A 15,839-nucleotide genomic window follows, 5' to 3' on the forward strand; every position below is an offset into this window, starting at 1 on the left:
GGGAGACCAGGATTCTGCCACCAGTTACTTCATTAGGACAAAAGACATGCTTCTCACCCAGGAAAGAGCAGGAGTTTGAGGAGCTTTTTGTCAGGAACGAGGGCCAAAGACCAAATATATGAGAAGGGGTCAGAGGGAGAGACCAACATATGTGTCTCTTACCGTGTCACAATAGTATTCAACTAGAAAAACAAAATTAGAAGAGAAGGAAGCTAGCCTTGCCTTTCGTTTTACAAATGAAGGAAAGTGGAGGCGCAGAGAGCCTTATCTTGTCTCAGGTTACCTGGAGCAATTATTTCATAAGTGGGCCTGGAACCAAATCTCTGGAGAGCAAGGAAAACCTCTAGCCTGCATGGAAAGCACAGGACAGGACGGCCCAGAGGTGAACCATAATGCAGGGCCAATGCAATCAGACAGAGCTGTGTCAAACCCGGAAGATGGCCTCTGTCTGGGAGGGGGAGGAGAAAGAGAGGGAGAGGAACCAGGCCTTGGGGGAGGAAGCCAAGCCCGAGCCAGGCTAAAAAAAAAAAAAAAAAAAAGATGGTGGTGTGAAGTGACTTTGAAGAGGGTGCTAGTTAAGTCAGGTCAAAGAGTTGTGGTGAGGTTGCCGTGGCAAAGAGAAGGGGGTGACACAGGACACGGGGAGCCTTCTGGGAGCCAGGGCTTGTCCGACTTAATGCCAACTCCCCCGGCCAGCAAAAGAGCAGCCAGGAGCCCATCAGTGGGCTCCTTGGGGAGCAGCACGAATAAGCCCCACATCTAAAAAGCTGGTCCCCAAAGAGACAGAACGCTAAGGAATCCCCAGGTTCCTGGCCGGCAGCTGGGGCAAAGCTCTCCACTCAGCTTAGGATCCTACTTCGGGGAGAGCCACTGCCAAGGTTGGCCTCCTCTTGGCCCAAAATAGATCAACATTTGGCCTGAGCTTGCAGATGACTTTTTATGGGCCACACGATTTAAGCTGTCCCCATGGTCAGAAATAGCCCGGGGGTGGTCAAGAGCCACATTATAAATCTGAGGCTATATTTATTTCACAGGGACGTGGCTCAAGAATTTCCTCTTAAGTTCAGATTTTGAGTGATGGAACCGTAACTGCCTCTGAACAGGTCCTCAGCAGAACCCAGAGGTAGGCCATGTGCTTATCTGGGCCTTCCTCCACCTTCACCACCCGGCCTCCAGGCACCTACTTTGTGCTCTGACGGAGGCAGGAAGAAAACTCCCTCAACCAATGGACAATTCGCTCAAATTCTTTCTTTTGAGGGGTTGCTTACATGCACTGAAGGGCATGGACATTAAGTGCAGAGCTTGGTAAGCTTTCTCGTATGTCCACACCCGTGGAACTGTATCGCCAGGTCAGCAGACAGAACACTTCCAGCCCACCAGGAGGCGCCCTCCACCCCCTTCAAGAACACTGCCCCCTGCGCTATCCGGACTTCTCGCACATGGAGAAGTCTTGATCTTCTGACCTTTACAAAAATGGGATCATAGTGTGTACCCTAGCTCCCTTCCTAGATCAGTGTGTACACTAGACAGCCTCACTCTCAGACTCCCGAACGTGAATACAAATAGCACCTCTGCTCACTTGGTGTCTTGGGTGTCCCTTGTGTGCAAGGCTCAGAGCAACCCTTGGGCTTAATTCTCACTGCAAACTTGGCAGATGGGGGTTATTCTTCTACTTTTACAGATGAGGAAATGTAAGCATAGAGGGATCAAGTGACTTGGTGCTGAGGCAAAATCCTGAGGCTGGACGTCAACATTTTAGGACCATGGATTCAAGGGTTTGGTATCCAAAATCCATGTTCTTCCCTCTTGACCCATTTGCTTTTGATTCTTGGCTCCAGGGTAGGGTATAATTGACATAAAGCCCCTCTGAAGGTGCCTGACACACTGTATATGGCAATAAATATTAGCTATGGTGATGATGATGATCAAGGTGATGATGGTAATTACACTGGGACTTGTGTTACTGTTCAAGAAGCAGAAAGGAACAAGACAGACATGGTCCTGGGCCTCATGGGATCTTACAGCCTGGTGTGGAGGACATATAATAATCACATAAATAACTTTATAATGGTAAATTTTGATTATGAAGGGAAGAATTGCTGTGGACCACAGTGAGTGGTGGAGCTTAAGCAACATGTCCACTATGGCATTTTTCTTTGTGAACTATTGCAGGACAGGAAGGCTCGGACCTTCAGCAATGTCACAGAGCAGTTACTGGAAATGCCTAAAATATTCCCCCCAATCGGTATGCAACACTAACCAGGTTTGCTCTAAGAAATCTCTGCACCTGAGAGGCTCAGTTACATCTGCAGGTGGACATTCAGGGGAGACAGCATTTAAAAGGCAGCTTCGCCCTTGACTCTTGATTCTGCATGTCAAAAGCACTTAACTCAGAAACCTCAGGATTACCAACACCACATCAGGGCATCTGCTCCTGGGCCAGACCACCCACTGCCGGATGCTCTGACACCGAAGGCACTCACATTATTATCAGTATGCTATCACTGGCTCAGTTACAGCTTGGGAAGATGACCATGGGACGCTGGTATTGCTAGGCCTCGTTTCGAGGAAGGAACTGCAGCCAAGTGCATTTCCCCACAAAACCTACGATCCATATTCCATTTTATGACCTGGGATTCTGCTTCAGAGAAAATGAAAACGAAACCCCTCTTAATGGATTCATTGTGACTCTGAATCCCTTTGTTGAGTGTAGGGGCAACGTTTCGCCTTACACTCACGAATTGATGCATAAAGCAAACCTGAATATTGTCAGAATTACTCTAGAAATGCCACAGTTTCCTCTGGCTGGCTTACGAGGACCAAGAGAGCCAATCGTTGCTACAGCACATGAAGGGCCCCCTTCCTTTGGTTGAACCACTGGGTAAAACAGCTGCCTGGGTGTACGGCAGGTGACTGGGGAACACACGGCTTTAAACACTTCACATTACAGGGTGCCCCCACCAAGAGACTCACAGGGACAAAGACTTCAAGGACAAAAGACTCTCTGAGTGTGGGGAATGGAGATAGTCAGTAGGATAATGTCAACATTTGTTCATCATGCCCAAAGTTGGCCTTAAGTAGGTTCGCTGCATACTGGACAGCATGCAAAGCACCTGCACTTAAGCCCGTGCCATGTCAATGGCAACATCCTCCTCTTCATCACCCCCATATTTTCAGAACTAGTAGAGCTCTGGTGCACGGCAGGTTCCCACTTGGCAGCAGTGGGACACCCACTCATAACTGACCCACCAAATAAGGGGTTGCCAGGACACTCTATGGTCAGGGGCAGGAGGATCTGCAGGGGGAGCTGGCAGGGAGCCATAGTTTGGCTCAACCTGATCAAGACATTGCCAACAACTATAACTTTGTAGATTAACAAGTTCACTATGAAACAGGAGTCCTCGGTCATCTGGCAGAAATGACATAGCAGAGATACATGTAAGAGCTGAAGTGGGACTAATCAACAACCAATGGACTAATGACATGTTTGTGAAGTTGTCATTGGTCAATAAATACTGAGAAACATAAGGATTGCATATAGTTTTTCATAAATACCTCCACATTTTTTTAAGTCATCCATACACATCCAAGATAATTTAGGCAAGCCAGTCAACGTCAGCTTATAGAAGAATATAAATTTGACCAAAAAAAAAAAAAAAATCCCAACATACAAACAAACACTGACACTCTCTATTTGTAAGGAGTCTGCTAGGCACCATATTTTCATCTATGTTAACATAATTAACATTTTCATCTATGTCCAATGGTAACCTCAAATGACAAATGTAACATAACCCAACAGCAATCGCTATCAAAAATATAGATCTCACTTTCTTTTTACCTTCACCTGACATAGTTCGGCCATGTATTGACCACTTAGGAACATTCTTCTGGCCATAAATCCAATCAATAATTCACTCGTGCAGAACATATAACTGCACATTTTCTGCTCATACAACCCATTGATAATGACTGCCGATTATAGAGGAGAGAAACCAAAGGTGTTCGTGTGCCCAGCGATCCTTCTCAGAGGACTAACCTGAAAATGATCCTTGCCTTGCCTACAAATGAAATATTTAAAACAATGTTTTGATGCCACGAGTTATACCTGACATATTTGTCGATTTTCACAGACGCTGGGAGTGATTAGATTTGGGGGTCAGTTGCTTTAAGGTCACCTGGAGACCACACATTTTAATTTCAAATAGAGGATGACAAACCTGATAAGCAAAACTTTATAAAATAAAAGGATATGAAATCCACTTACACTACTAGTTGGTATGGGGAAAACTTTTGTATTAAGTCCTGTCATCTGAAGGTAGGGAACTTGGTGTTACAAGAGATAATTTTCCTGACAAATAACCTTGATATGTTAAGGTTCCATAAAGGACTTCAAACCATGGGCAGCATTTATTCTCAGCAAAGAGGGGGCAGAGGCCAAAAAGATGTTGGTTTCATGTCTCAAGGCATTTACTGGTGAAGAACATATCCTTAGGGGTTCACAGTAAATCTGGAAAGATCATTACCATGAACTTGTGGGATGGCAAGACTTGAAAGGCAGGCGGTCACAACCACAAGGGGTTAAACTATAAAGACAATGAGAAGGCCTCGAAGTGCTTTAAAACTCAATTAAAATAAAACCAGTTCCTGTTAGTTTTCCCAATCCAGATTTAAGACTCATTCTGTATTATCTATTCATATGAAAAAGGGTACAGCAATTGAATTTTGAATTATGCTAACCCATTTTCTCAGCTATAGAAAACGTTGGCTTCCAGCCCAATGAATACAATAGCCACATGCTCAAGACCCTTAATTATCTAATTAATGTAGTGTCATTTTAGCAATTAGTTCAAATGACCATATGTAACCTTCTTCTTTATAACATCAGAATAGTAAATATTTTTTAAATACTTCTCCTGACCATATCCTGTGCATTAAGGATATACAATAGCAATTAGAAACAGAAAATAGCCAAGAAAGCTTTTAAATTAAAAAAAATATATTAAGCATGAAATCAAGTCTAATATAGGCAGTAGCTCATTTTCGTATGATTAAACTCATGTAAGTTACCACGTATCCATTCAGCATCTACTATGCCAGTCTCAAGATCAGGAATTACCACCTGGGTTGGCACATACGACCACAGGAAATGACAAGGCATCCTTGGGGTGGTGTTAAGAGAAGAATTCATTCTAATCAAGACCCTAATAAACGGCATTATGAAATGAATAATAATTAGAAAAACTTCACGGAAGAACGCTCTTACTCACCATTTTTTCCCCAATGCTGCCATGGAGCTGAGCTTTAAATTCTTCCAATACTCTGCAAATCAGATAATGTCACAAGTTGCTTCTATAATTCACTAATACCAGACCTTTTGGAATATAAAGTTAATATTGGAGAAAAGTGAACTGATGCTCAAGAAATTATGTCTGTGCCATTTGCTTAAGCCTTCCATTTGGCCATCTGTCTGGGATAGGACCGCCGGCCATCACGTTGGTCATTAGTCAGGACTCTTTGTGTCCAATGGGCCAGCCTGGTTCTGAGGAGCTGTTGTTTATTTGGGGCCACAGAGCCAATTGATCAGTAATTGGTGATCAGCACCGAATGGAATCTTTTGTGGGCAAAGAAAACAGTAATTGGAGCCCTTGCTTTCAAAGACTTTGCAGTAGAAATGCACACCCAGAGGAGCAAACTTTTGGGAGCCATTCTGCCTTAAACACTGAGAGTCCCTCACATGCCCCGAGGTTTGAATACTGAGAAATGAAGCCTACGGTATGCAGTGAAATGATGACGCTTTTCCTTGGGTCTCAGGGAGTCTCTGAGGCCCTCTAATTTCAAGTAGAAGAGAATCTTCAACATTTGTTGAGCACTACTATGGTCCAGGTATCACTGTAAGGGATTTAAAGATATTATCATCTTATTTCATTTCTCACACAACGCCTTGTAAGGTAGATGGTATTTGTTTTCCAAGAGGTGGAAACTCAAATATTTCTCAGCCCGTTGCTCCATCTGTAATGTGGTAAAAAGGCCCTCCTGGACCACATTGACTCTCAAAGTCTCCAGGCCAAGGCTTAGGGGATTCCTGGCTGGCTTCCTCTTCTCAATTTGAAGGCTACCTCCATGTTACCACCATTGCACATCACTGCACCTGCCTTAAGGCCCTTCTCCCCAGCCAGACCCATCTTCTGCTCCTGCCTACTCCCTGGGTTATGTTCGATTAGGAATAAATACCTTACTGCTCTGAAAATCCCATGCTCTTCCCTTCCTCTGATCCTTCTGTCTAGACGAACCCTCCTTCCTTTGCCTACTTGCTGAGTTCTGCTGAATGTTCAACTTTCGGATGATACCACCTCATCCTTGGAGCCAGCCTCCCCTCTCTCTCTCTTCTACTTCTTATTCTGCGTCCTCCATACCTGAAACATAGTTCCGTCACACTCTGTTGCCATTTATTTAAGTCTCTATCTCCTTGACTAAGCTATGAGTTTCTTAAGACTAAAGCAAAAACTGTCCTTTTACCCCTAGCACTTAATAAAGTAGCCATAGAGCAGGAGCTTCATAATTACTGCCAAATCACTAACCAGATTTTTAACGCCTCCAAAAAATATGAACAGGAAGAAAAACAGGACTGAGGATGGAAAAGGAAACACGGGGTGGCTAACAACATGAAAAAAGAGAGACCCTGAAACGATGAAAAAGGCAAAAAAAGAAAATGCAGAAGAGGCATGATGTGACATTACTACTATCATTATTTTGTTGTATTGGTTTCTGAAAAGCAAGACATGTCCCAAGTAATATTAACAATCAACAAAGCTGTAACAGCATTACAAATGCTGTTTCATTTATGGAGATGCACCCTCATCATTAAACCTGCTCACAAGCAAGTGTTCTGTAACAGATAATACATGTTTCAGGTGTCAGAGATGTAGTCCTTAGAGCCACACAGAAAACCAGGCTTTCAGAAAACCATGGGGTCGTATTCATTTTCATTTATTTATAATGCCGATGTACCATATTGATCTTTTTCCAAATGACCCATCGCTGGAAATGAATTTCTCTTGCACTGTTCATAGCAACTACAGATCTATCTTTTCTACCTATCTATCCATCAATCTTATCTATATATTTGGATTAGGTGTATATATACACACCATATCATCGAATGATAAAAGACCAGTTCAGTGGTGGGAGATTATTTTTAATTGGCACAAAGGCACAAAGCATTAACTAGTTCAACTAGTGCTGAGGTCAGATGGGATCTAAGTACATTTTGGAGCAGGTGGTCAAAATAATGGGCACCCAACTATGTTATGAAGTAACTAGAAGAACAAAGGTCATATGCTTTTTTCTTTTGAAATTGGCACCCATGTGACAAATGGTCTTGTAAAAATATTAATTAGCAAGTCTTGGTTGTTTGAAAGAACTGGGGCTGTGAGGGTACAACCGATAGACAGCAAAAACCGTATTTGAATACATTCTGTCAAAGTAAAATCCCGAAAGTGAATTACCAATGGCACAAGCCCAAACAAGGTCGCCTGTGCGTGTGCTAAATTGAAAGTCATACCACTGACATTCCCTAGCAACAGATTCTTCACAAGGTGGCAGCTTCTCCAAGACTGCTCGGATGACAGGGTCACAGGGAGTGCCAGCACAGGGCATTCTAGAGCTATTAGTTGGGGAGGAGCCAAAATGTCACAACGCAGGTGCAAAGGATATAGATGTGGGTACAACCATCACCATTTACATGATTTAGTAACTGAAACTCAGAAAGGTTAAGTAAATTATCCAAGGTCACAAAGCTGGGGGAGTAGGAGTTTGGAGTTGAACTCTAGCTGGTCTGGCTCCAAAGTTGAGAATCGTGGACCCAGTGCTTCTTGGTGGAATCTGGGGTTGGATAAAAAGTGAGCCAGCTCAATGATGAATGAGGGGTCAGGCCACCTTACTCATGCAATGTAAGAGACAGATGCAAGTGCTAGAGGTGATATTCTGAAGCAGGCTAAAATCTGAACAAGCTATTTTTATTTAATTTTATAAAAGTATACTTTATAATTAAAATATACACTTATAAACACATAAATATTTATAATATATTTATTAGAGATAAATATATTTATAAGAGATAGATATATATAGATACACAGATATGTCTTTATCTCCAATAAATCCCAACGACTATGTAGAAAGTCTATTCAGCAAATACGTTACATCCTCACACCTCCCTGGAAGATGTAAAATTTCCCAACTGAAGTTGAACTGAGCCACATAACTGGCTTTGGCCAATGAAACGTGATCCAGACCTGAATCTAGCCCTAACAAGGCACTGGCACCTACCAATTCCCACCATGGTAAGTATGTGCCATAACCGATCAGGGTATATGGCCTGAGTCGCAAGGAGACCGGTGAAGCCAGGTCGCTGTAGATAATCTAGACAAAATCGCTCCGTTTCGGGTGGTGTGTTCCCACAAAGTGGGAAAGGGATGTGAAACACATGATCAAGCCACATACAAGTGAGTTGACAGTAGTGTTTACTGAGTAGTTTGGAGGGCAAACATTACAGGGATACTTCAGAAATGATTGATGCCCAAACCTGCAGTTTTATGTGTCCCTGATCTCCTGGCTGTGTGGCTTTAGCCCATGATCTGAAGGGCCTGCAGTGGAAAGACATGGGCCTCATGGAAAATGAGGGGCATGATGCCCTTTCAAGCCCAGCGCCTCCAAGCAAGGAAAAGTGGTGTAAAAGGAAAACAGAAATCACGTTACAGCTCTATTCCGAACCGATAACACTGTCTTCGGGAGGTGAACTTGCTGGGTGTACCTTTTGGACACGAGAAAGCAAACCGTACATCCTTTGAGTTCTGGAAAATTGGAGAAGCATTATTTGTTGCAGCAAAGTTGGGGAAACACAGAGGAAGTGGCATGGAGGCCATTTAAAAGATTCCTCAAGATTATGGCGATGACTTCTTTCCTTTCAGATGCAGAGTATATTGAAGTTTCTTTTAAAAATTCATACAGGAGAATCATTCTATGCAACTGTAAGAGGGAAACTGTCAGACAACATTCCCAATTCAATATTATATTGTGCTTCAAGAAAAGATTTCCATATATTCTAGATTAAAAAAAGCCTCATAAATAAATGATAATCCAGTACATGCTCTGAAAAATGAAAAAATAATTTTGTGTTTGCATTTTACTCCACAGAGTAAAATTTAATCTCTCTTTTAATATAGCATGTTTTATATAAAGAGGTAAAAAGATGTAACCTTATGAAAATTGATTTTTTTACATGCTTAAAAATGTCCCTTGCAGTATTTACCTAGGCATTTTTCATCTGTGAGTTTAGAGGCATCCCACATTGACAACTTCACCATGTGGGGTTAAAAGTAAATGGAGTTCCTGTGACTTGATTTAATGAAGTTTTTCCTTATGTGTTAAAAATAATCGAGACCAGAAGGTGGCTTTATGGGTATGCTGTCCATTATTCAGGTTATGGTTTCAAAATGGCGCTGTGATCTATACCAGTGCCAAGAGCATGGCAGGTGCTTACTAAATATTTGTCAAATTCATGGCTCAGAGGAAGGAACGGAGAAAATCAAATGCCCCACTCCAATCAAAGCTGATGCCACAGGATCTGAGGAGGAGGTGAAATCGGACACTCTGCGTCTTGTCATCATCGCAGAAATCTCTTGGCTTTCCGAGCATCCCTCAAAGGCTCTACAGAATATTGGACACAAGATGGGCATCACATCCTCAGGACTTCTGCTAGTGTGAGGGCAAGCCTATCAGAGGCTACTGTCCTCTTAACAAATATTTCCCAGATACCTATTCTGATCAGTATTTGAGAAACCCTAATCTTTAGGGGTCTAACAACTGCTATTTGAAAATGAAAACCAAACAGTCTTGATGTGCTGTCACCTTCAAGGGTGGAACCGGCCCAGAGGCTATTTCCCATCCCTGCTGAAAGTGACTCAGGACTGCAATTAACACAGGCAAAGGCTTTCTTCAAAATCTTCCTTCTTTAACTTGAAGGCTATAGAAGGCAGCTTTTTAAAGGCAGACCTTCTGGCCTTGAGATTCTCAAGGTCGTCTTCCTGCTGCTCCCAGGGAGGGAGCAATCACAGACATGGGATTCAGTTTTAGGGGATTCACAGACATGAACCGGCAGCCGAGAGAAGACACAAGTTGGGGTGGACAGAAGCTAAGGAGGTCTCACACAATGCCTGCCTCCTGGGGCTTATTCATTTGGATCATTCCCCCCTCCTCTGAGTGAGGGCAGGTCTTGTGAGGTGTTTCCAGCCAACAGAAGCTGATGGGATGTTACACTTGCGATCACATTACATTATATAAGAATCTGTCCTGCCAGCCAACTTGTTCTAGGCTCTCTCTGAAGTCTTGATGAAGTAAGCTGCCATATTGGGAAAGCCCATGTGATGAGGAACTATGGCTGACTTCTAGGAGTTGACGGCCACCACTAGTTGCTGAGGGGGCCTCCAGCCACAACCAACTATCCAAGAAGCCCTGAGTCATACAGCTAGGAGAAAATGAAGTCTGCCAGGAACTGGCCTTTGTGATCATGAAGGTGTGGTGGGGACTCTGGAAGCCAACTCTTTCCTAGTTGGGCTTCTCTATGAGAACGCCACCAGGCTGTCACCTTGACTGTGGGAGACTGTGAGACCCTAAGCAGAAAACCCAGCTAAAGACATGCGCAGACACCTGACCCACGAAAACTATGGAATATGAAACATGTGTTACATTAAACTGCAAAACCTGTGTTCATTTGTGTACCAAGAATTCTACATGATGCACAAATGCAGAAACTGGAGTGTGTACAAGTAGAGATCAAGAATGAACGAACGATGTTGGCAGGACAGGAAGCAGAGGAGCCCGACAAAAGCCACAGGTTGAGCGTTCACTGCTGCGTCCATGGCCGGTCTGGTAATTGACCACAGAATTATGAGCAAGAAAATGTATTGAAATACTAGGGGGAAACAGGGGGAGGAATGGTGAGGCAGAGAAAAAACTGGTAAAATAACGGACAGGCTGGGGAGCAGGGGTTCAGTCCTGGAGGCCATGAGAGGTATTCAATGTCTTTGAACAGATGAGCAGTAGGGTAAAGACTGTGTTTTTGAAAACTGCGTCGGGTACAGAGGATAGATTGGAGTATGAAGAACTTAGAGTCATGTGAGGCAATACCAGTCTCCCATTGTGTTCATGCGGCAAGAGATCTCACTGTGGGTCAAGACTGAGAAGGAGAACAAACAACTGAGCCAAGCGCCTGCCGCCTGATTCAGGTTCAAGGTACCAGAGTAATTTTAATCTTTCAGTAGTGTGCAATGTGCATACATAATAAAAGAGTTCATATACGTACTTTATGTATGGTTTAAACAATGGTAAACAGAATGACTTAAATGGAACTTTGCGCTACTTCCCCCATGTGCCCCTCCCCAAGGTATTATTCTCCCTTCCTCTCCACCCCCCCACCCCACTCCATACCTGGGGAAGCACCAGGTCATATTCTGTGTTCTGCATTCACTTGCTTTTCTTTATGGCATGAAGCACTTAATTCTTATATCCTCAATCTGTTTAGTTCTACCTATGTTTTGGACTTGCTATGAGTTGAATCATACTGTGTATATATCTATGTAACTGTTTTTTAAATTCCACATTGCGTTTTCAAGATTCTTCTATGTGGATTCGGGTTATGGGAATTCATTCATTCATTTTCACTGCAAACTAGTATTCCTCTCTATGAATACCCAGTATTCCGCCTTTTATCTCCTCATTTAATTATGGATACCTTTTGGGGAATTTTCAGTTTCTTATTACCATAAATAATGTGCCAGAATTTCTCTCTAGTCATTTTTCTAGTTCTCAAGGGTGTTTCAAAGGCATGTCCATAGGAGTGAAACTATATAGCTTATGGATGACTATATTAGGTGATGCCAAAGTACTTTCCAAAATGGCTTGATCAGTTTATATGCTGACCAGCAATGTATGAAATTTCCTGTTACTTCGTATCTTTGCCAATACTTGGTATTGCCAGAGTACTTAATTTTTTTTCTAATCCAGTGAGTATGAAATAACTTTTCATTTTTGTGTTCTTTGTAATGTCTGCTTACTGTTGAGTTTGAGCATATCTTCAATAACATGGTACTTTAAGGATGCTCAGAATTCTAAGATAGTTACTGCCCTTAAAAATCTACATACAAAGATGACAAACCAAGATATAAGCCAATGAAAAGTTATCAGTGACGCTACAGCATAATGCATCTAATGAATATACATGTTTTACTGGGAAATTTCAGTTTTGTGTGGTTTATCACGGCCCCCCAGCCTACTGGCAGTATGAGCTTGGCAGTCACTTACCTTTCTAGGCTGTAACTGGCACATAAAAAGCCATAGAATCCACCCTTTAAAAAAAAAAACTGACACACAGGTGGGTCTGGGGGGCTCAGTTGGTTAAGCATCCAACTTTGACTCAGGTCATGATCTGGTCACTCCTGAGTTTGAGCCCTGTGTTGGGCTCTGTGCTGACAGCTCAGAGTCTGGAGCCAGGTTCAGATTCTGTGACTTTCTCTCTCTGCCTCTCTCCTGCTCATGCTCTGTCTCTCTCTCTCAAAAATAAATTAAACATTAAAAAAATTTTTAATAATAAAAAATAAAAAAGCACAAGGAGAAAATCACCTGTGTTCCTAACACTTAGAAGCTGCCGCAGCCCCTTTCTCCCCAACTGGGTGTTCAGAAATGTATGTTTCTCTTTTACTTTGAATATAAACAGCTTTCCCGATGCACTTAAGACAAAAGAAAGGATCAATATTTCACATCAAGCACAAACCTCAATTCTAAATTTAAAAATCACAGGGCCCATGAACAAACCCTCTAGTCAATGCTGTTTCTTCAACAATGGACAGTGTTTGCCTTGACAGGGCACCTTTTCACTCTCGGTTCCTTCTGCCTGAAACACTTTTCCTCTGGCTCTTTCCATCCCTGGGCCCCTCTCATCTTTGAAGCTTCGAATTCAGTGTCTCCTGGCCATCCCTTCTCAAGGTAGCCCCCGTCCACTCCCGACTGTCCTTTCCGGAAGACGCCATGTTTGCTGGCTTCTTGAACAGGCACCGCTGCTGGAATAGATTTGATCCAGCTATTTACTCGCTTCTGGGCTGGCTCCCCCACTGGAAGGTGAACTTTGTGGGGGGAGGCAGCTGGCTTGCCTTGGGGGTTCACGTTCGTGGCCTCAGCACCAGAAATAGAGCCTGGCATTTGGTAGGGTGACGGAAAATAAATAATTATCACAAGAGTGCGGCCACCCTCACAACTGAGAAAGGACTCTGTGGTGGGTGGAGACTTCTACATGTAAATAAGACGCTTGGGTCCCTGGCCCTTAACCCGGCAGACCCTATTTCCACTCCACTACTTCTCCTTGAGTTTGCCTGCAAAGTTCAATTTCTAGAAAGTCAAACAGGACCAGGAGCCTTTCCTATATCCCCTCCTGTTTCCCCTTTATCATAAGCACCCAATAAAGAAGCTATATGAACACGAAACAACTAACACCTGTATTTTCTTTATCTTCATATCCACCTGATATTTTAGAGTTTTAATCTGGCCAAGAACCATCCCACTGCACGCTCCTAAGGATGGAAACTATCTCATCATATTTGAAATTCAAAAAGAAAGCTCAAAGAGCCCCACGTGATAAAAGGTGCCGATGGCTATTTATGATCAAGGAAAATGATCGGCCAGAAGTAGCCGCCTGTCAATGGGGTCACATCGTATTACGAAGACGGTTTATTACCGGCTCCCAAAGATATGCCCTCTCTTTGGTCAATAAGAAAAGGATAAAAGGTTCAACATAAGGAAGAGGCACTTTATAAATGAAAACGTTCACTAATGAAATTAGTATGATTATTGCAGGAAGTGCTAATTTTCCTGCTCACTGAGAGTTTAATAAAAATGTTATGTCTACTCTATAACTGTGATTAATCAGTGTGGTATTGAGAAGTACAGCGATTCTTTTTCAACAAGGCAATTTTCAAAATTTGAAAAGGTGTAAATTTCATGCAAATTGCTTCATAATCATATATGTACAAAACGGAGCTGACAAAAATTGCAGTGAGGAAAGAAATCATTAACATTTAACATTTTTTCCTTCCTTTTTTTTCCCCAACTACTCTTTAAAAGGCATATTATTTTTTTTCTCTTCTTTTCCAACTGTTCCTTAAAAGGTATGTTGCAAATGAGAAGAAGACACCCACTGAAGAGCCTGTAAGTGAATGACAACAAAGTGGTAATAATTTTAGGCAAACTTAAAGGTGGATGTCAAATTTGAACAGCGATATGAAATAGCAGGCTTAATAAAGGAAAATCCTTTTTTTAATCCAACGAAAAGTGCACCGGCTTGTATTAATCCCAATATAGAGACCTGATGAAACATTTTCCTGGCTCTTTTTTGGTGGGGAATGGTTTCTTTCTGCTAAGGAGAATCATATTTCCGTTTGCATGATGTCTTAATTAAAAAAAAAAAAAGTCCCAAGGCCTCTTGCCATTTTAAACAATGGTGTGCAAAACTTGAGGGCTCCTGGGACAGATCAAGGGGCCTATTTGGTAACCCCACCTGCCCCCCAGTGATGGTGAATTGGGGACGCTGTCTCCCCTTCTGTCTAATGAACAAACCGGACGGGCTGACCCAGGAGCCTTCCCTCTCACTGTGCCTGGAAGTCTGCAATGAGCACAGTCTGGGAGAATCCCAAGCAGGTTATTCATCTGTTTACACAGCGAAGGGGAGGATAATAAGATCTCAAGTGTAAATACAACAGTGTTAAGATTATTAGACGCTTCGACTGATGGCCCTTAAAACTTGTAAGACACAAGCAGAAAACAAACCTAAGAATATACTTGCAGACACCAGTATGAATATTGTGACACGGAACTAACAGCTGGTTGCTTCTGGAGTTTCAGAATTTAGAAGCTTCTTCTTCTTTTTTTTTTTTTTTTAATATATAACTTAGAAAGCAGTGGTTAGCAATTTCTGGGTAATAACTCACAGTGATTCTAAATGGTCTAAGTGTTGCCACAGTTCCCTGCATCGGGTGATTTTTTTTTTTTTCCAGGCAGGCATTTGGAGGGACCCTGTAATGAGAAGTAGGAGCCACTTCCCTCCCTCATCTTCATCCCGTACCTCATACATTTTCTACAATTATGGCCCTACTCAAGGCAGTTATTATGCACAGTCAATGTTCTTCAGAAGAGTTTTTCAGAGGATGATTTTTGGTTAAAGTGGCATATTTTAGAACCATCTGGTCACATGCATTAATGCACACTTTCAAATTCCGCACGGATTTTTACGACAGCATTCTTCTGCCCTAAGTGTCTCTCCCATGCACTGCTTGTAAATAAGACAAAGACTCCTGCCGCCTCCAATACTCTGAGCGGTGAAGAGGGGCTGTGGATCTAACATGGCGACACATTTTCCACTAGACGCTGAGGTTAATAAACCTCACAGAGCCCAGGACGAGCCGCTGAAAAACAAGGGCAGTGAGGGGCTCCTGTCTGTTCCATTAGACACGGGATGGGCCACGGACGTGCCACACTCTGTCACTCCAGCCTGGTAATGGACCCTGGGCAAGACCACCCTCTGGGGGCTTCTCAGAACCTCCTCCTTTTATGTCCCCTCACTCAGCCACGAGCTCAGCCACAAAGGTGGGTGGGCCAGGCGGGAGTTTCCGTGGTCGGCCCCCCTGGCTAGTTCTCTTTTGTCCTAGTTTTGCAGGCAAGGCCACCCTTTCAAAATACATCAGTGAGGGAAAAGATAGTTGCAAATGACATATCAGATAAAGGGCTAATAT

General features: G+C 42.9%; 1 protein-coding gene across 10 annotated transcripts in view; it reads right to left on the reverse strand.

The window, feature by feature from the left end:
- The window catches only part of WWOX (WW domain containing oxidoreductase), a 923,424-nt gene that overhangs the window by 516,403 nt on the left and 391,182 nt on the right, over positions 1-15,839 (reverse strand). For 3 of the 10 annotated variants that reach the window (XM_029926486.1, XM_029926485.1, XM_029926484.1), the window contains exon 9: positions 5,271-5,322. The exons of the other annotated variants lie outside the window; for them this stretch is intronic. In XM_029926486.1, the coding sequence (XP_029782346.1) occupies positions 5,305-5,322 (18 nt within the window). In that variant the 3' untranslated portion in view covers positions 5,271-5,304. The remainder of the gene's footprint in view (positions 1-5,270; positions 5,323-15,839) is intronic. 10 annotated transcript variants of the gene reach the window in all.

Source organism: Suricata suricatta, chromosome 16 (assembly GCF_006229205.1).
Source record: "Suricata suricatta isolate VVHF042 chromosome 16, meerkat_22Aug2017_6uvM2_HiC, whole genome shotgun sequence".
NCBI classification, from domain to species: Eukaryota; Metazoa; Chordata; class Mammalia; order Carnivora; family Herpestidae; genus Suricata; species Suricata suricatta.